The sequence below is a fragment of the Candoia aspera genome, chromosome 2 (assembly GCF_035149785.1).
Source record: "Candoia aspera isolate rCanAsp1 chromosome 2, rCanAsp1.hap2, whole genome shotgun sequence".
Classification (NCBI taxonomy): Eukaryota; Metazoa; Chordata; class Lepidosauria; order Squamata; family Boidae; genus Candoia; species Candoia aspera.
This window is the reverse complement of record NC_086154.1, coordinates 50,176,975-50,198,179: the sequence shown is the minus strand read 5'-3', so window position 1 is coordinate 50,198,179 and position 21,205 is coordinate 50,176,975. Positions and strand designations below refer to the sequence as shown.

Genomic DNA, 21,205 nt, shown 5'->3' with positions numbered 1-21,205 from the left:
AATGAGTTAGTAGAATGCAATCCTTATTAGCACTATATGTTCATGAGAATGTTGCAAAATAATGTCTGTTGTGAAATATAAACTCCAATGTATAGTTATAGGGGGAGTTTAAAGCTCTAAATTTGGAATGGTCATCTTCTAGCTGTCCACAAATACAGTCTCTGTACTCTCAAACAAATAAACTTTTAAATGTTCTATACTTATCTGGTCTAAGGATAATTTTAAGCAGATGGCAAACATATTCTCAGTGTCTGAAGTTCTGGACACTAGAAGAGAGTCAGAAAGATTAACTCAGTTCAAATCCTCAGTCGGAAGATGTTTAAAATTTTTCCAGAACTGGACTTCAGCTACTTGGTAAAACTTTGAAGGGAAGTCATTATTTTCTTCCGGAGCAACATTTAATATAAGCAGGAAAGAATTATATTACATGACTATAACATCACATTATTATGAAACAGCTAAGTTTAAATAAAATTAGCATGAGCTATTAGCATACAGCTTTTGCAATTCGTAACAAAACCTATGAGTAATAACTAAATCCGGTCAAACCGTCTAAAGCAGGAAGAGAAGTCAGGCTAGAAAGATTTGTTTATGGGATGTTTCCTCTAGGAGTTTACTAGCCTTCTGTATTACTATTTCAACCAAACTTTTATTTGGCTGTGGATATATTTGGATGACTCTCTGATGCAAGCCCAAGTTTTTTACTGGTAAGTGATTTCTTTTGAGATACATCTAACCTGATGAAAGCTTTTGGTTCTCCTTGTTAAATTCTATGGTATCTGCCTTTGTCTTTAGTAAAGATGATCAGGTTAGTGCCTTCTTGTGTTACGTGATTCCTGTTTAATTAAGAAAGGTTTCAAATTCATCTGCCTTGATCTCAGCAAAGGAAACTAAGGTATAATGGAAATCTGCTGTGCTGATTTTTGTACACTCTATGTAAGCGTATATGTTTTACCAGGATTTAAAACTATTTAATACTAATTGCTTTGAATCAGTATAAATTGTGCTTTTTTAACATCTCATTTCAACTGCCCTCACAGAGACATAATTTCAAAGGATCAAGGGATAAACAAAGACAATGCCTGGGTTCACATGCCATATTTATTTGCTTTTGGTTTAGTATGTTGTGCGAATCCAGCCACTGTGGCATGTAAATCATGGCTAATGGTGTAGCATATTACTGTATATAAATTCAGCTAACCGAATTTTATTCAGTGAAGTATGTTTAAGTAAATAATGTCTTACTGTGAACCATGATTAAGCAAGCTGTTGTTTAGTAATCTGCAAACACAGCCAATCAAACCAATTCAAAGTGGTACAAATTTCTAAGGTAGATGAACCCCAAATATTTAGGGGATAGTAAGCATTTCAGAGCAAAAGAGAAGATGACATTTTAGAATTCCTTGCATCAGTAGTTTGATCCCTACCCTGGCACACCCCTAGCATCTCTCATAAAACTTATTATTCATCTCATTTCCATTTTCTTACACATTTTTCTGGTGGCCAGACTGGGTTATAGCAGAAATTAAAGCCAAAGCAATTAAAATTAAAATGAGAATAAGAGTGGGTAAAAAGTGGGAAAAATACTTTTATTTTTATTGTTTGTGCCTTTGAGTCAGCACTGATTCCTGGTGACTGCCTGGACAAGTCCCTGCAGTTTTCTTGGCAAGGTTTCTCAGAAGTGGTTTGCCATTGCCTCCTTCTTCCTAGGGCTGAGAGGGAGTGACTGGCCCAGGGTCACCCAGCTGGCTTTGGGCCTAAGGCTGGACTTGAACTCACAGTCTCCTGGTTTCTAGCCTGGTGCCTTAACCATGACTGGCTCCCTGGGAAAAATAATAGGACACAGGGAACCCCCCCCCAAAGAAATAGATCACTAGCTAATAAAGCATTTCATAGCCTTGGGATCAAATCAAGCCAGTTGTTATCTGTAAGGGGGCTGGCAGCAGCACTCAGCTTTCTCATATAGCTGCCAGGGAGTGAATAGACAGCTGAATGAAGGAGTGAGCAGTCCAGGGTCCATCCCAGTGGGGGAGGCTCAGCAGCAAGTACCTTCCTAACCTGAATAAGATGAAGGAGTATTTAGCTGCCATGATTTATAGCCTTCTAGACTGAAGAGGTCCTTGCCTTCTCTGTCATGGTGCCTGCCCTCTGGAATAAGTTCTCCCCAGAGAGCCATTTGTTCCCATCATGATGATGTTCCAGAAGTCTTAGAAAACTTGGCTATTCTCCTAAGTCTTGGGGTAGGGTGCTTGTGGAGCCCTTATTAATTATGTTTTCTGTCATAGGGAGTGTATTTGTCCAGATGCATGGGATTTTCTTCTGCTTTCTATTTTTTAGGGTTAGCCCCCCAGAGTTGTTCTGGAGTTGAGTGACCTCTACTTCTCATAAATAAATAAATACAGAGCTGTTACCACAGTATGTTTCAAAGAGTGACATATTTAGCATCAGTTTGAAACATACTTCATCATGGAATAAATGGAAATATAGTGTTTTTCATACAATATCATCTTTAGGTGCTATAGTAAATCTTCATATGCTCTATGGATGGTGAGCATGTGTTTCTTTCCTTGTCTCTGCACGGGATGTTTCTCAGTAAACACAATACCATTATATTGTATTCCCACCATCTGATTCTGCATGCAGATGCTGAAAAGATCCGGAGTGTTAGTCCTTATGCCTTTCACAACATTCACAACAAAATAATCACTTTATTTTTGAAACAACAGAATTTTAAAGAGAAAAAAAATACAGACTGAACAAAGAACAAAAAGAGAAACAACCAAAAACTTGGGAGGACTGTGTGTACACCCCCTCTTAAGGAAAAATACAAAAATTTAAAAATCTTTATCCAATATTTTTATCTGGAAAGGTATTTGACCAGTTGAAGGTAACACATTACAAAATGTTTGTAAATACTGTATACAATTAGTGGCCCACTTTGAATAAAACTATCCTTAGTTCTATTAAAGCTTGTTGTGTTAATTTTTCAGCCAAAGGTTTCCCACATTTTTAAATACCACTGGTTCAAAAATATGTGTACTTCTGTTTTCTGGTCCTTTGCAATAACAAACCTGGCAATTATCAACAAATTTGAGTCAATTTATTATGTTGCATCAGTATGTCTTAGGAAAATGGTAAATAAATCAACAACAGGATTCATTACCTGACACCAATTCTGAGGGTAGATTAATCATTTTTTAAAAGAGTTACCATTTTTAAAAGGTGGGCAGATTAATCATTTTTAAAAGGTGATTCTTGGTTTGCCCTTTGATAGTTGTGCTCTAGGCCTCTGTTTAGATGCAGGGCAATATTTGGCCTCAGCCAGAAGTAATGATCAGTACTTATATAGAACTGATGAGTGTGTTGATCTGGGTATTCAGGCTTGCTCACAACACCTAACACCATCTCTCTTCTTCCTCTAAAGCACATGATAGAAGATGTGTCAAATGAAAGGTCTGGTTTCATGGATTCGATGAGGGTTAATGCAGTAAAATTCAGAGAAGGCCTAGATGACCTTGCTGATCTCAGAAATAAAGCAGGATTGTAGGCTGAAAAGCTGAAAAAAACACCCAGGAATAAGGCATAAAGTAACAATGCCAAGAAAACTGTATGGACACAGTCACCCAGAATCATGTTCAGCTTGTGGCAAACCTAATTTTAGTGAAGATAAGACAGTGGTATTGTTGGTAGATAGCTTCTTTGGAAGAACTGATGCTCATTGGTACAGTACATGCATTGAAACCCAGATTCCACCACTGGTATCTTCAGCAAGTCAACCACTTTGGCCATTTCCCCAGTAGTAGTATAGAGAACCTTCTAGAGTCACCCAGATTCTAAAGAATAATAAGGGCAGATTTTATATTGTGTCATTAATTACTGGTTGATACTAGAAGACACTCTAAGTCCCTAGAGGGGAAATGGCCTCTGAGTCAGATCTTTTTGACTTCAGACTAAATCTCTGTTATTACCATGATGCAGCCAGTTGACTGTTAACTAAGTAGCCAGGCCTCCTGAGTTCCAGCCTTAGACTTGATACCAATATAGATGAGGACAGAAACTGCCTCATGTGTTTAATTGTGTGCTTGTCCTCAATTCTGAACTGTAACTGGCAAACAGGGGCAGGGAACTTCAGCCTTACCTGTCTTTCCTTTCTGTAATTGGTCCACGAAGGTTTGTCCTTCCAGCCCAGTCCCACTAAAGAAGCAAACCAGGATGGCAGGAATACATCCAGAGTGATCAATCTCAGGGAAATAAGGCAAGAAGGTTTTGATCCATTTCATATATTAATAATGTTTCCATGCAGTGACCAGGAATTACACTCAATGGAGCTTTCACCCTTTTACCGAAGATATAGGATTGGTTGCATCCTCATTCATCTAGTCTAGTTTGATCCTGAGGAAAGGGATGGAAGTTCAAGATTGTCATGTTGTCAATGAATCATCTGGCAACCCTTGAGTATTTTTCTCCAAAAGTCTTTCATTCTACCTCAGGCTGTGCCAGTCCACTGCTCTCCAGATCTTTGGAACTTCACATCACATAATTCCTAGCCAGCGTGATTGTCAGGACTTGAATGTCAACACATCTGTTGAAATGCCAAGTTGGCAAAGGCTATTCCAACTGATTTCCAATACTTTATGGCAGTCCTTTTTATGTCTTTTTCCTGTATGCTTATTGCCTGCAGTATTTCTGTCCCTCGCACATGAACAGAGAAAAAGCTACTACAAATTAAACAAGTGTGCTGTAAATTTTTAAAACTGATAAAAATGGCCCCAGTGTGTTACAAAATTGCTTCTGGTTCTTTCCTTAGGAAATAGCATCTTCTTCTTCCTGGAAAGGTATCTAAAATCCTAGAATGTCTGATCAAAGGTGAGAGTTGACAACTGCACTATAAAATAAGACCTGGCTCTGAGATTTTGTTTTTCTTAATCAGGAATAACTGCCCTTCAAAGATCAGAAAAGAAGTGAATAGATCCAAGCCAACTATAACTGAAAACTATATTTTAAAAGGCCACTATTCCTTTTGACAGGATGGTGAAAGTGTAACTTCTCTTTTCCTTTCAAGCTCAATCCATGGTCACTTCCATGTGGCCTGCAACAGAGGTGATGTGTTGGGACTGTTCTTCATGGTAGGAGTCAGGTGGCCTGGAACAACTTCTCTCACAACATCCATAACTTAGTTGTGACTTGCTGCACCCCACCCCAGATTTGCTGTATGATTGATTTTCTGACACAGAAAGACACACACCCACTTCTCGTAGCTTCGAGAAGGATTATTCATTAGCTCTCTATATGACCTTCAGGCTGAGGAGTTTGCCTTTAAACAGCAAGGCCAACAGAGGATTCCCACACCACAAGAGAATTTTACACACTAGCATTACTAGTTAGTTGGGTTATTCAGCTGTTGCAGATTGTTTTCTTTCTGAAATTGCTTGCTTCATGCACACAGTAGTTTTTCACTTGAAAACATGGCACTTCTACAGCTACATAGATTCATACACAACTTATTTCATGCAATAAATATTTTCTATCATCCTGTAGGATGAAAACAGATCATTTGAAAGACTCAAATGCATTAGTTATGGACAATGTCATGGAAGGGGTTCCTTCATGGGAGTGTTAGATGGATGTCTAAAAGCATTTTCAGATCACAGATACCCAAACAAAGTAAATCTGCACTCAGTGTAAACTTCACTGATTTAATTGGATCTTGCTCCCAGATAAGTAGGACTGTAGTCTTCATTTGATAGCCCACTGACTTTCTACATACAAAAGCAATTATATAAGGAAAAAGAAATCAACATAGTCTAAATTCTTAATATAAGAGTGAATGTATTCCAAATCCCTAATCAATGTTCCTGAGTAGCTTCATGTAGCACTATAGAACACAAGGGAAGTCTTGGCCTTAAAAAAATTAAATGCAAGGCTATTGTCCTGTGCTGCTGTTAAGGGGAATGAAAAAGAACTGAGGGACTTAACCTGTTTTGCAAAATTTCTTTCTGTTTTTATAGCACAACAACGAATGGTTCAGATTCTGCTGCTTCACTTCATGAAGCAAAACAGCAAGGTAATACAAACAGTACAGAGTTGTTAGCAACTGGTTTGGGGACAAATAGAACTGTTTATGTTCTTGAATTAACCATCCATCAGTGCAGTGACACACACACATTCCTTACATATTCATACAAAGATAGGCAAGCCAGGAGGTAGGCAGACTTTATATATTGGGTGCCTGGCTTTGCTAAAATGAGCACCTCTAAAAAGCAGACATCCATTTTGTTTCAGCATTTTTTTCCCGTGAACATTTGAAAGGAATGGCTATTTTAAGCCATAGTTTGAGTCAGGTTGATATGGTAACAGCTTGACATCCCTTTGGAACTCTAAATTTAGACTTTCCTGATTAGTTCCTTTTAATATTTGGATGTAAATCACTTTCTGAACAGGTCAAAATCTGAATGAATTAAACAATCATATGAAAAATTACTTTTGTCTTTAGGGATGTCAGCAGTATCACAAATCTGCAGATCTGATCTGAGTATAAGTGAGTTTAGTGCTCTGTGGATTCAGTGCAGTAAACCAATGAAACTAATGGCTGTGTCTCCTGTGGTTTTATTCCACTGATGTCCACTTTTGTAGACACTAAAAATTATAGGGTGGCTTCAGGCGTGAAAATACAACATAAGGCCAAAAGCCTTGAGTCCAATGCCCAGAACCCCTCTAAAAGTGTAATTTTAATGTAACAGAAGAAAATGATAAAGTACATTCATATTGATTGCATTTTCTTAATAACTTTTTTTTAAAAAGCCTTGGTCCCACCTTCTTGTGATAGAACAGCCTGTGGCCTGAGGAAGGTTGTGCACCAATTGCTTAGGGATATCCTGTGTCATTAAAGCTGTAAAGCCCTGAAATAATAGCCAATCTGAGCAAGAAATCAGAGGAATGTTATTAATATTTGGTCCATCCTGTCCCTAGCAGCTGTTGCAGGTATGTAAAACTACACATCTTTCATCATGCTTCATGATAAGTAAATTCTTAAAGATCCTTTTTCTCCCATCATTTCAAAGGCAGGAAACCAAAACCGAATAAAAAAACAGAAGTGCAAGAAGAAAGTGAGGACGAAAGTTCTTTGGGGGAGTTAACAGAGAGTCAGACGCAAGGTAAAACAAGCTGGTCCTTATAGTTATCTTACCAGGAGTGAGGCCCCAGAGACTTAATGGGTGCGCTTAGCTGACAGATTGCGGAGCAACTTTCAGGGGCAAGGTACAAGAGAGCGGACTCATTCACACACTCATTCATCCCTCTTCCCACCTTTCCCAGGGAGCAGGGTTGTGCCAGGGGAGAGAAAAGTGACAAAAACTTCCTTCCTCATGACTATCAAATCAACGATCTGTGGGTGGAAAGCAGCAATTTTCAGTAATACCATTTGGGGGGGAAGTTTAAGTCCCCTCCATCTCAACTTCAGAGATCATGGATAGTAAGACTGAGAAGAGGGAAGAGCAACAGTGGATTCCTCCCCTTTTGAGCAATATATTGTGGGTTACTGGTTTCCTGCTGTGATTAACAGAAAAAACAATCTGTTCCTTTCCAGGCAGTTGACTATGTAGAAAAGTGGGTGCGTATCATTTCTGCAGAGAACGTGTGTGTGCAAATATACAGTACACATACACATTCTCACACACACACACACCCCATTTCTGAAAATGGCAGAAAAATCTAATATCCACATAAGCTCATAACCATATGGGAACTGTCTCAAATATTTTTGCATGCACTTGTGCAAAAAGGGTGCTAGGATTGCCATGTCTTTATGCATGCCCCAGACACATATTCACTCTTTCCCTTCCTAGAGTCTGGCCCTAAATAGCACTTCAGAAGGATCTTTTCTGCAAGTCCAGATGGCTGCTGCTCATATGAAATCATTTTTTCTTTGTTCTTGAATCAGCCTTTTCCTAGCAAGTGTTTCCACAAATGGGCTGCGTTCCTTTGAAAGCAGGCCAGATTTCTATCCTTCTCATCATGAGGACTTACCTTTTGAAGATTCATGAAGGCTGAACACTAAAAAAAAAGAAAAAAAGGATACAGTTTCATTCATATGAAAATCTTTCTATTACTTCTCAAATCCTCATTGTTTGAAAACCCTCCATGCTTTAATACCAACTTCAGTTGGAACAAGTTTGAATTTAAACAAACATGAACTAATTTTGTCAATTTTGTGCATTTCTGTCATTTTAGATGTGTCCAGTGAGGTTGTTCCATACACTGAAACAGGTATGAGGGCTCAAATCACAAGCAGTCTGTTTGTTAAAGAATCTTAGGGCTTCTAAGTAAGCCCAACCCATTTTCCTCCTCCTCATCCTTTGGCATTCCCCATTTTCATGTATCTCCCATCTCCTCATGACCTAATTGGCATGTTGAGAGACCAAGAGAACAAAATGAAGGCATTTGGAAGTGAATTCTCTTGGCTTCTCTGGTTGCCTGTGGCTTCCCTCTGCCAATGCAAATAAGCAAGTAGCAAAACAAGGTGGAAGAGCTGTGCAGCCAGGAAGCGCAAAAATTCAGCCCTGAACCTCCTGCAGGGGTGCAGCTCTGGAAAGGTACTCAGTGCAACTTTTCCCCAACTGGGGCCTTCTACTTCTACACTTATTCCCACCCTCAGCTTGGCCTTGGAGCAATGGGATTTAACCTGCAGCTCACCTGGAGGACAGCAAGTTGGGGAAAGATGCCCAATAATTATTAATTCTTGAAACCACCCCTGATCACGGCATTCTATTCTTGGGCACATTCACTTAAATAGGTATAAGAAAACCCCGCCACAGCTATTTTTAATGAAAAAGAAAAGAGCAGTAAAGTGGAATTCAAAGCAGAAAAGTTGCTGATGGGTAACTTCCACCCCAGCTCAACTGAGCTGTTAAACGTCTGTACAGTATCTTTGATGGTGCCAATGAATCTGTGGTTTTGCAGGCCATAATAGCTACATCCCCAACTAGTGGATGAAAGGCAGGATTGATTCCTGGGGGAAGAGGGTATGAGACGCAAGGACGCTGTAGAAAGTAAAGGTTGTGGAGCTGCTTAGAACGAGGTCTAATTATCTTGGGAGAATGCTTTCAGTACACTTTTATGAGGGAGGAAAGTGAACATGAACCTGCAGGGGGATCATAAAATCTTATGAATTTCTACCATCAAAACATTTCACACATTTCACAGAAGTGATGGTCATATCACTTCTGTATCAAGTCCAACCAAGCTGTGAGAAGCCTACAAAAGAACTGATAATTCACTTTCTTGACAGATGGTATAATTCTGTAACATACCGTAAAATGTCCTAAGCATCTGGTAAAAATCCAGAATGAGTTAAAAACTGAGGACCAAAACACATAATGCTTTTTGTTGTGGTGGTTTTGCACATGTACACTTTCATCACAGATTACAGAAATGCTTAATTGAAATTTTCAGTGTTTTTGGCAGACAACTGAGATCGGATAAAAGATGCGGACTGACATTTGTTTGTTTTTATGAAAGTGATATAAACGTTCATACAAACCATACTTATATAAACTTTCATATAAACTTTCATACAAATCGTAAAAAGCCTTATAACCAAGGCTTTTTACATGAATATGAATGAAGAGTATTCATATACTCTTGGCCAGGATGCCATGCCCTACCCCCTGCCCCCAAGAAAAGAAAAAGCTAAGCTTGAACAAAGCAGCTATTTTTTAAAAATTTTCTGTTTCAAGTCTCTCATTGCTCCCTCTAATGGAGTCCCTGGTGCTCTCTGAGCTTGGTTGTTTGCTTGCAGACATTTCATTCCCCACCTAGGTAACATCATCAGTGCGAGTGAGTGTGGGGTTTGCTCCCTGTTTGTAGGCAGTAGCTTGCCCTGCCAGTGTTGGTGGGGGTGTGGTTTTACTCCTTGTAGTTTCTTAATTAGGGTATTGTTTTCTGCTTGATTGTCTGTCTGGTGTTAACCCTCTAGTGGTTACTGCAACCAAGGTTTTGTTTTGGTTTTTGCATATTTTAAAAGACAATACTGCTGTTTGAGTCAATAAGTTACAATCACAACAGGTTGATGAACGAGAAAAGTGGTATTTCACAATTAACAAATCTTTGTGGTTGAAAAAAAGCTTTCTATATAACCCACACATCTTGGCTTGCAAACATTCTAAACATACCAGGCTTGTGGGTTCTAAACAGGTTTTGTTTTTTTTAAGGAAAAGCCTAGATTATTGAGCTCCAACAATACATACCTTCAAAACTAAAGATTCTGAGCTTAAGAAAGTTTGTGTTTCAGAGCTAAAGAAAACTTATGGCCATCCAACAAAAGAATTCTGGTAACCTAAGGTTTTTGTTTAATGTTAGCAATATAATATTTGGAATTATTTTGTTGCAGTGAATATTAAATAATATATTTTATTTAAGAAAGCAGTAAACAGAATATCACTGTAAATAAAAATAATATATAATGAAGAACACACACCACACCCAATATTCAGAATGAATAACTAGATGAAAATATCTTGTTATCTCTGCTGGCCTCCAGGTGCGCTGCTCCGCAAGTGGCCGGTTGTGAGATCCTGTTCTTCAAGTTGGGCTCCCAAGAACAGTTGGGAGTGTTGCTGCTGTACCAGCCTCCCTGCTGCGTAGCAACCTCCCTGCCTGAGCTGCTGGAGGCTGACTCAGAGTTGGTGGTGGAGTTCCCCAGGCTTATGGTTCTGGGGGACTTCAACCTGCCATCCTGGGATGTGCCTTGGAGGTGGCTCGGGAGTTCATGGCTACCATGGCAGCATGGGCCTGTCTCAGATTATTTGGGACCCGACTCAAGAAAGTGGCCTCACTCCTGACTTAGTCTTCTTGTCAGTGCAGTGGCAATGTGATCTGAGGCGAGAGCTAGATCTGTCCCCATTGTCATGGTCAGATCACGCCCTGGTAACCTTGAGATTCTCCTATGCCACCCCCCTCCACAGCGAGGCAGAACCCATTCGATTGGTCCACCCCCGGAGACTGATGGACTCAGTAGTGTTTCAGAGGGAGCTGGGAGTTATACCCAAGGATCTGCTGCACAGCGGAGGCCCTGAGGGCTGCCTGGAATAGGGAGGCGGCCAGGGCCTCGGACAGGATCGCACCTATGTGGCCTCTCTTGCCCCATTGAACCTACACTCCCTGTGGTTTATGGAGGAGCAGAGGGTTCTGAAGAGGATCAAGAGATGTCTAGAGTGCCGCTGGAGAAAGACAAGGGCAGAACTCAACCGAACACAAGCTAGAACTGCTGTTAAAGCTTACCTTGTGGTGGTAAGAATGGCGAAACGTCAGTATTTCTCCACTCTTATTGCATCCACAGAATGCTGCCCGACGGCCCTGTTCAAGATCACCTGATCTCTTTTAGGGAGGGTAGATCTAGAAACCCATCAACAGGGCCATACTGAGGAGTTTTCTTGGCATCTGGAGGATAAAATTGCTTGGATTTGTTCCAAGTTGGATGCCAGGCAGGGTGCAGGGTCTGCGGAGATGCCTGGGGATCATACTTGCCCGGTTATCTGGGAATAGTTTGATCCTGTGGGCCCGAGGAAGTGGACAGGGTTCTAGGATCTGTAAATGTAAACTTGCCAACTAGATCCCTGTCCCTCCTGGCTGGTGAAGGCAGCTCGGGAGGTGACAGGTGGGTGGGCCCAGGTTGTCATGCGCTGCCTACCTCCGAGTAACACACAGACACTGATTCCGTTGAAGCAGGCTCTGGTTTATTCATAGTGTAGATACAGTGGTAGAAAAAAGCTGAGAGTGACAGGAGCGCGCCGGTGCGGGGTTTAAATACCCCGCGCCGGTCAGCGCCCCCTCACTCGAGGTTACGTCACCCCCCCTTTGTCCAACATGCTGTCTTGCCGGTAGGTGAGGGGTTGCGAGGCCCCGCTGGCGCTCCGGGATCGCCCATCATCGGTTTCCCTATTCCTCCGGTGATTGCTGTCAGCTGGGCGATCTCCGTTGCGCTAGCGCTAACAGCTTGGGTGTGCCTCGCGATCCGTTTAGCCATTGTATCTTGTTCTTTTGTCTTTGTGAGTTGATGGCTGCTTATCTTGAGCCCCTTCCCCTGTTTCCTTGTTATTGTCATGTGTGCCATTGCGCTGATGTCTTCAGCTCAACGGCACTCATGACATACTGCCCCCTGTCCGAATAGTGCCCCCCCCCCGGCTTTCCGGTTTTTTACCAGGAGAGCTGTCAAAATGGTTTTTTTTTTTTTTTTGAATTTCCCGCCGGAGTGTTTTCGCCCCTCCCTTTGTTCCGCCCTCTACCACGTGTCCCTCTAGGGTGTGTTCTCAGTGCGCATGCCCCGGTCACACCCTGGGCGTGCGCATGCTCCGGCCACACCCTGTTTGTTTGGCTCAGTTCGGCAAGGAGAGAGGCGTGGCTGGTCGGGTGCTTATCAGCTCCAGGTAGGGCCCTTATTTTTATTCTAAGTGCGTCGCCTTTGTTGTGTGTGCTCCTGGGCGTTGCCCCCAGGATGCACTGTTGACTTGATTGCCACTCCCCCGTGGGCCCGGGGCGGGGGGAGGGTGCTGGCGACCGCTTGTTACTGCCTCGTGGGCCCGGGGCGGGGGGGGTGAGTCCCGGGGGGGGAGGTCCACCCAAGTCGCGGGCTTGGGGGGGCCCTTTCCCTTGGGGCACGGTAGGCGGGGGGGCCCGCGGGGGAGGGGGTATGCAGGTGCCGGTTTGCTAGTCTTGCCTTAGGCTTGTCGGGGTACGCCCGGTGAAAAGCCCGGGTCAGGTCAGGCGCGTTAACGTTGTGCGCCGCCACCCATTCTGGGTGGGGGAAGTGTTTCCACCTGACCAAATAGTGTAAAGCTCCCTGTTGCCTGCGAGAGTCGAGTATGTCCCTTACGTCAAAGTGATGTTGCCCATCGATCATCACCGGTGAGGGCTGTGGCGTGCTTGGGTGCCATCGAGAGGTGGTTGCCGGTTTCAGGAGGCTGGTGGAGTCTCCGTAGGTTGTGTGGCAGGTCCAAGCATATTGCCACCGGGTTCACTATCTGCGTGACTCGGAACGGCCCGATGTACTTAGGCCCCAGTTTTTTCGAGGGTTGGGGCGACTTTAGGAATTTGGTGGATAGGTAGACCATATCCCCAGCCTGGAACGTTGGTTGTTGGCGCCGGTGCTTGTCGGCCTCCTCTTTGTAGGCCGCCTGTGCTTCCTTCAGCGCTGCCATGATTATTGGCCACGATTCCGCAATCTTCCGTCCCCAGTTGCTAGCGTCCACCTGGGGTTCCGGGGGTTGTGGTAGCTCCGGTATGGGGACGAAGTCGCGCCCCGAGACTACCTCGAACGGAGTTTTCCCCGTGCTCGTGTGAACGGCGTTGTTGTATGCGACTTCGGCGAACGGGAGCAGTTCGGCCCAGTCGTCTTCATGGTAGTTGGTGTATGAGCGTATGAATTGTTCTAGGGTGGCATTGAGGACCTCTGTGGCTCCGTCCGTCTGGGGGTGCCAGGCAGTGGATAGGGCCTGTTGGGTCCCCGTCAGCTTTAGGACGGCCCGCCAGAATTTAGAAGTGAATTGTGTGCCCCTGTCAGTCACCACACGTGCGGGACATCCGTGTAACCTGTACACGTGGATGAGGAAGAGTTTGGCTAGTTGTTGTGCGGACAGGACCGATGTGCAGGGGATGAAGTGGGCCTGTTTCGAAAAATAGTCTTTCACCACCCAAATGGCCGTTTTCTTCTGGCTGGGTGGGAGGTCCACTATAAAATCAGTTTCGCGGGGTTCCCATCAAAGAAGATGGGGAAGTCCTTTGGGGCCCGGGCGTTTTGTGAGCCCCTTCCTCTCGCTTCCCGGCCTGTGGCGTCGTCCGCCTGTGCCTTTTGTTGACCGTCCTCTGGCCCGTGGGAGTTCGGCGCCTCGCTCGGGGCGTGGACCTGTGCGGGGACGTCATTGGGCGGCGCGGGGGACATCAACGACTGAAGCATGGTCCGGAGTTCCTTCAGTTGGGTCTCCATGGCCGCGAGTCTAGCTTGTGCGTCCCCGTCCGCGATCCGCGCCGCCGCTGGGGCCGGTTCCATCGGTGTGTCGGCGGGGGTGGGTCGCTGGTGGGGTTCAGGCACTCCCGACCGTTGGCCCGCTTCCTCCGCCGTCGGCTGGGTTGCTTCTTCGTCCTCCCCCGTGCTTACCGCCGTTGGGCTGCCGCTCCACGCCCGTGGCTGGGGTGCGATGTGGGGCGCGGGGTTCTCCGCTGGTCTCGGGAGGTATGTTGCTCCCTCCCGTGGCCGGGTTGCCTCCGTCGCCATCTCCCCTTGGGGTTGGAGCTGAGGCTCGGGTTGGGCCGGGTGGGCGTCCATGGCTCCGGGAGTCCGCGGTGCCTCTGGCCTCGATCGGTCCTCCTCTGCTTCTTGCCGTGCGGCTCGCCCCCCTTGTCCGCGTCGCGCCGGCCTCATCGTTCCTGGTCTTCTCGCCGTCTACTCCTCCCGCGGCTCGTTGTCGTCCGGTGGGGCTCGGCGAGGCTGAGTTTGTGACTCTCAGCTTTATGTCATGCGCTGCCTACCTCCGAGTAACACACAGACACTGATTCCGTTGAAGCAGGCTCTGGTTTATTCGTAGTGTAGATACAGTGGTAGAAAAAAGCTGAGAGTGACAGGAGCGCGCCGGTGCGGGGTTTAAATACCCCGCGCCGGTCAGCGCCCCCTCACTCGAGGTTACGTCACCCCCCCTTTGTCCAACATGCTCTCTTGCCGGTAGGTGAGGGGTTGCGAGGCCCCGCTGGCGCTCCGGGATCGCCCATCATCGGTTTCCCTATTCCTCCGGTGATTGCTGTCAGCTGGGCGATCTCCGTTGCGCTAGCGCTAACAGCTTGGGTGTGCCTCGCGATCCGTTTAGCCATTGTATCTTGTTCTTTCATCTTTGTGAGTTGATGGCTGCTTATCTTGAGCCCCTTCCCCTGTTTCCTTGTTATTGTCATGTGTGCCATTGCGCTGATGTCTTCAGCTCAACGGCACTCATGACACAGGTGATGGTGAATTCATCTTTGGGGGAGGGAGTGTTTCCGGCAGCCTTTAAGGAGGCACTGGTACACCCATTCCTCAAGAAACCATCACTGGATCCCACTGTACTGAACAATTTTTATCCAGTCTCTCACCTCCCCTTTTTAGGGAAGGTGGTTGAGAAAGTGGTGGGGCTGCAGCTACAGAGGATCCTGGATGAAACGGATTATCTGGACCCTTTTCAGTTGGGTTTCAGGCCCGGATATGGGGCGGAAACAGCCTTGGTCGCACTGATGGATGATCTCTGGCGGGAGTGGGATGGGGGTAGCACATCCATCCTGGCTCTTCTTGACCTCTCAGCGGCTTTCAATACCATTGACCATGGTATCCTTTTGGGTCGGCTCAGGGAGTTGGGGGTGGGTGGTGTAGTGTTGTGCTGGTTCACCTCCTTCCTCCAGGTCCCAATCGGTGTTGATAGGGAGTGAGAGATCTGACCCGTGCCCCTCCTTTGTGGGGTGCCGCAGGGTTCAGTGCTTTCTCCGCTCCTTTTTAACATCTACATGAAGCTGCTGGGTGAGATCATCTGCCACCATGGGGTGAGGTATCATCAATATGCTGATGATACTCAACTATACATCTCCATCTCAGGTAACATAAGTGATGCTGTTGTCACCCTTTCATGGTGCCTGGAGGCTGTAAGAGTTTGGATGGGGGAACAACAGGCTTCAGCTGAACCCTGGCAAGATGGAGTGGTTGTGGGTTAGGGGCTCCTCAGTATCCAGGAACGTAGCATCTTTGGTTCTGGATGGGGTTGCACTGCCTCAGACAGACCCGGTGCAGAACCTGGGGGATCTCCTGGACTCACAACTCCTGCTCGAAGAGCAGGTGGCAGTTGTGGCCAGGGGAGCCTTTGCACAACTTCATGTTGTGCACCAGCTACACCCTTTCCTGGATTGGGAGTCCCTTTGAATGGTCACTCATGCCCTGGTCATCTCCTGCATAGACTACTGCAATGCGCTGTACATGGGGCTACCCTTGAAGAGTATCCAGAAGCTACAGCTGGTGCAAAATGTGGCCACGCGAGCAATTTTGGGAGCCCGTAGAAGGGCACATACAACACTGTTGCTGTGCGAGCTGAATTGGGTGCCAGTTTGCTTCCGGGTCCAATTCAAGGTGTTGGTTATCACCTTTAAAGCCCTACATGGCATGGGGCCAGGTTACCTGAGGGACCGCCTGACCCGTAACATTGACTTGTCCCAGCTGGTCAGGCAGAGAGGGCATGTTACGGGCCCTGTCCATGGGGGATTGCTGATTGGCAGGGTCCAGGAAGAGGGCCTTCTCTGCCACAGCATCCACCCTTTGGAACAAGCTACCCATAGGGGTAAGTCAGGCCCCCACTCTCCCAGCCTTTCGGAAGGAAGTAAAAACATGGTGCCATCTGGCCTGGGATGGGAGAGGGGACAGCTATTCATGGGGGTGATTGGTACCAAGGTTAAGATCTTCCCATCTTGAATTTTATATTTTGTATTTTGTACTTGTATTTATCATTTTATGTATTTATATTGAATTGCCACCATTTTTATTATTTGTAAGTTGCCCAGAGTCGTCGTGCATGAGATGGGCAGCAGAGAAATTTAATAAATATATTTCAGTTTGATTATAATTCTTCCAAAAGAATCTAGGGAAAAAAATTAATGCATTCAAAAGATGGTGTAGTATAGGAATTATTTAATAGTTGATTCTTGAAGACTAGTCAAAAATAGATTTAAAGGGAGTGTTTATACCATAGAGACTCATCAAGGCCCAATTTCACATTATTTTCCCATACTTTTTAAAGATGATCTAGACAGCCTGTTTTTATATAAGAGGTTTGTAGAATATGAAGAAGTTTTTTTTTTAAATTTTAAATGAGGTGAATATACATCATTCTTCAGATTTTGTCAGTGTTCTTGACTGGTAAGATCTCATGCCATTAAGAAGAAATTATTGTACATTTTTGAGAAGACAGACTCTGCAGGACTAGATTATTGATGGGAAACCTATTTCTGCTGGATATGTTCTGCAAAAAATTGATCACGAACTCCAATATAATCTCTAACAATAGTAGGAAACCTTGTTGATCTGTTGCAAACCATCGGCAATCTCTCCAGATCTTTCTTACTTATGCAAAACAATTCATATGGCCTTACCTCAAATAGCTCAAGGCAGCTGAGAGAAGTACCATCTTCGGCTCTTCAGCTCTATTGTAATAAACATGATATACATAACTGAATACTTTTTTGAACAAAGAAATGCCTTTTTAAAATGCAAACTTGTTGTCTACCAGAGAATACAAGGACAGAAGAAACACCTGCAGTTGGTAAGTATGACTGTTTAAAATTCTCTAGGTTTTCTTCTGTACAGTATGTATTCTTCATTTGTATCATATGTTAATTATTTGTCTAAGACAGTGTTTCTCAACCCTAACAAGATGAAGATGTCTGGACTTCAACATAGCTGGCTGGGGAATTCTGGGAGTTGAAGTCCAGACATCTTCACGTTGCTAAGGTTGAGAAACACTGGCTTAAGATATGAAAGCTTAAGCACCCGTGGCTGATGGTTTCCCATCAGAAGGGACATTGAATGAAAAAGCAAAAAATATTGTATGTATCTCAAATGTTTTGGAGGAACAGTTGATGGGACAGATTCTCCAACTTACCTTCTCTGTGGCCACAGGTGCAGCTATAGGAAATATGGAAGTCTATTCTTAGTGCTGTTCACCCAATTAGTCAGGCGAGCACTTTGAATCCTCTTGATTTATAGGACAGAAAGAGTCTGTACAGTAAGTGATAGAAGCCAGTAGAAAGGCTCAGTTGCTGCCTTCAATTCCCTGATTTATAACATTCTGCAGTAGTTCCTAACAATAGCTCTTCTTCTTGGATTAGAAATTCCAGGGAGTGGAGCCTACTTGATAAATTCAGGCAGCATCTTTATTGTAATATATAGCACATTGTTTCGTATTTTTCAGCTTCGATGCCTTAACTGAGTTAAAGGTTTTTTTTGGGGGGGGGGTGTCAAACTATACATTTAAATTCAAATTTCATTTCCCACAGTGTGTGAAAATGATATCTGTCACTCAACCCACCCTCCAAGATGGTGGATTCCAATGATTCGGAAAGATGGTAAGAATTTAACTGACCACAAACTTAAATGACAAATTCTCCTCACTATGAGGCAAGGCTAAAGCCCAGACGTCCAGATTTCTATCCTAGAGTGGCATAGCTAAATAATAAATAAGAACATTTATATCTTGTATTTTCCCTATACACAACATTATCATAGTTACAGTAAAGTGCAAATCGCATCCATGCAAAGATGCTTTTTCCCTAACTAAATAAACATAGTTAGATTTTTAGACTGAAAACATTTAGCAATTGGTCAGCAAATATCCTATTTTTAATATGTTTACAGCTCAGGCTACCTACCAATGTATGAACAGAATATACTCCCATACTGTGTAATCTTGAGCACCTGACTCAAGTTCTTTTCTGCTTAATGTACATGGGAAAGTATTTTCATTATTGACACTGAATAGAGTTAGTTAAGCTATTGACTGCTGTTTAAATTATGAAAATATTCATATTATGCCTATATGTGTATGTGTGCATGTGCGTACACACACACACCGTACATACAAGTTCCAATATTAGACCTTTATTTTCATAGGAATATCTGAAATGATAGCCATTAAATTAGAGCCTTGAATAGTCCTTTCTTTCTTTTTTCAGATGAATTCTTCCATTTTGTCATTGTTTGTTTCTCCACTGGAATGTCATTAGTTTGCAATTACAAATACAACAGTAAGTTAACATTACAATCCGTTCATTTCATGTGGAGAAAGAGAGAGCAAAATTTAATCTTGTTCTTTCTTCCTTTAGACTGGACAGTTTCCTGTGGAATCGGCTTGATGACCTTTGCAGCCTTAGAAACAACAGGAATATATTTTGGCCTTGGTCAGTGTTTCATCTGTATCAGGTCATGCAATAGTAAAACAAGTTTTACTCATAATTTAAGATATCACTATGATTAAAACAGCAATTGTTCAATAACTCAAACCGCAATGGCCTGTAATAGAGATGCATTATTTACCTACTTGGTTGCTTTTCTGACAGTGGACTCTTGTTTGTTTTCCACCAGTGCACCGCATTCGAAGTGTCCTGGAAGCTTTTATCCCCCTTATTCAAAGAGTCAAAATACCTGGTAATTCTATTCTTTTATTGAAACCTTGTGCCACTTTCAGGGTCATACTGAGAAGAAGGCCTTACAGTGAAGCAATGACTTCCACTGCCAGGGGCAGGTGCGACACATGTCAAAAAAGAGGCGGAGCTTCAATTGCATGGCTCTGGCCCCCATCTTGATGCTTTTGATGCACACACATGCCCTCTGCGCAAGCCCCGCCACGTGTGAGGGTAAAGTATGGGTACCTGCACTGCATCCAAAGGCTGTGTGTGATTCCTTTCTGCTTCAGAACGGCTTCAAAGAAAAAGATCTGCTGAAGTCTTAACTTCCACATAAATTACACAGTCCATGCATATGACAGACTTCTCTGCAAAGCTGATTAAAAGTTTACAGCTCTCGAGGTTTAATTTAACATGCTTTCATTTTAAAAGCGAGTCCCTTTGGTTTTATTGATGAGAGAGAGCAAGCTGAGAAGCCCAGGGGACAGACTCACCCAAAGCCCCCTGTGTTCCAGCTTCAGCTGACCTCAGCCCTTAAGATAAGAGATTGCTCTACTTTGAGAAATACTGGGAGAATATGACTGGATTCCCATTTTATACAATCCTAATGTGACTTGTTTGGACTGGATTTAGCCTCATTTGTAAAGAAGGCCACGGTGGTTTGCAAACCCTGGTTTATGCCTTAGCTAGTTATGCACATCCAACTGAGTTTATTCCATAAACTCTGGCTATACAAACCTCAGTTTAGAGCAATGCACAAACCCAACCTAAGTGAAATGCTTATTAAATGACCATCTAAATGTTCACTTTTGCTGCATTTCTGCAAAGATGTATTAATAAGTAATTAAAAACTAATCTTTGTGATTCATCTTTGTTTTTGTTATGTAGGGTTCAAAAAGCTTAACTAAGCCAGAAATCTCAAGAGGACTAAATAAATCCTGTTTGTTTTCGAGACTGTAGTGACAACTGTAATAATGTACCAACAGTATAAATGTCTGGGTTAAAGAACTGAGCTATGAGGACTGGAACTGGCAAGTTGGAGATGAAGAATTTGGGGCTACCAAAGACAGTGCAGATGTCATCAGCAACTCCAGCAGCCTGGGAAATGGACTTCAAGCAGTCCATTATAAGGAGAGGGCTGGAGAAATCAACTCAGGATTTAAACCTTGGGACATGCATGCTTAGCTAGTCTTTCAGACTCTGTAGAAGCTATTCTTTGTCATTACTAGAGCTGCTTAGTATCGGCAATAAAGTTACTTATCGATCCAAGACTTGTCCTTGAATTTTCTGCTAAGTTTGTGAATGTCTGTGTTACTGGAGAAGGATTTATTGTGGTGAAGCTTTGTCAGTGTTCCAGTGTCTGTTCTCATCCCTTGATGGGACTTGGGACAATGTGGTACTGCCAGAGAGTGGTAACAGATAAGTGGCATTTTTCTAAAAATGATAACAACTCATTGTTAGCATTAGCAATAGTATAGTCCTCACTTAACAACTGCCTTGTTTAGCAACCTTTTGAAGTTATGACGGTGCTAAAAAAGTAACTTTACGACCAGTCCTCACACTTAAGATAATTGCAGCGTCTCCACGGTCACGTGATCGACATTTGGGCACATTGCAACTGGTGGGCATTTTCAACCATCACAGTGTCCTGTGATCTTGCGATCACCATTTGCATGCTTCACAGCCAGCTTCCAACAATCAATGGAGAAGGCGGAAGTAAAATCACAAGTTGCAGTCACGTGATGTCTCACTTAACCACCAAGGGTGATTCACTTAAAGACTGTGGCAGAAGTGAGGTTATAAAGTCCATCATGGTCACATGATGTCTCCCTTAAAATCACATTGCTTAGCAACAGAGTTGCCAGTCCCAACTGTAGTTGTTAAGTGGGGACTACTTGTAGTTATTTTAAAGTAAAAATCCCAGCATCTATCCATTTAATCAGTTTTAATCAATTTCAAGGATTGAATTACAAGTGGCCCTCATTTAACAACCACTTGTCCAGCAACGATTCAAATTTGCAATGGCACCAAA

At 43.7% G+C, this 21,205-nt stretch overlaps 1 protein-coding gene across 1 annotated transcript; it reads left to right on the top strand.

Moving 5' to 3' along the window:
• The first annotated feature begins 566 nt into the window (after positions 1 to 566).
• Positions 567 to 20,442, top strand: TMEM40 (transmembrane protein 40). The gene is made up of 11 exons (XM_063291784.1): positions 567 to 707; positions 4,808 to 4,866; positions 6,009 to 6,064; positions 7,062 to 7,154; positions 8,230 to 8,265; positions 17,283 to 17,315; positions 18,049 to 18,117; positions 18,724 to 18,795; positions 18,874 to 18,948; positions 19,133 to 19,195; positions 20,062 to 20,442. Exons 2-11 carry the CDS (start codon positions 4,853 to 4,855, stop codon positions 20,079 to 20,081), a joined length of 531 nt encoding a protein of 176 aa, XP_063147854.1. The 5' UTR covers positions 567 to 707; positions 4,808 to 4,852; the 3' UTR covers positions 20,082 to 20,442.
• The last annotated feature ends 763 nt before the right edge of the window (positions 20,443 to 21,205 follow it).

What these genes read in the sequence shown, in the direction of transcription:
- TMEM40 (XM_063291784.1), top strand. An exon ending in TGTTCCATACACTGAAACAG is followed by an intron (nt 8,266 to 17,282) that starts GTATGAGGGCTC and finishes GTTGTCTACCAG; the next exon opens with AGAATACAAGGACAGAAGAA. An exon ending in AGGAATATATTTTGGCCTTG is followed by an intron (nt 18,949 to 19,132) that starts GTCAGTGTTTCA and finishes GTTTTCCACCAG; the next exon opens with TGCACCGCATTCGAAGTGTC.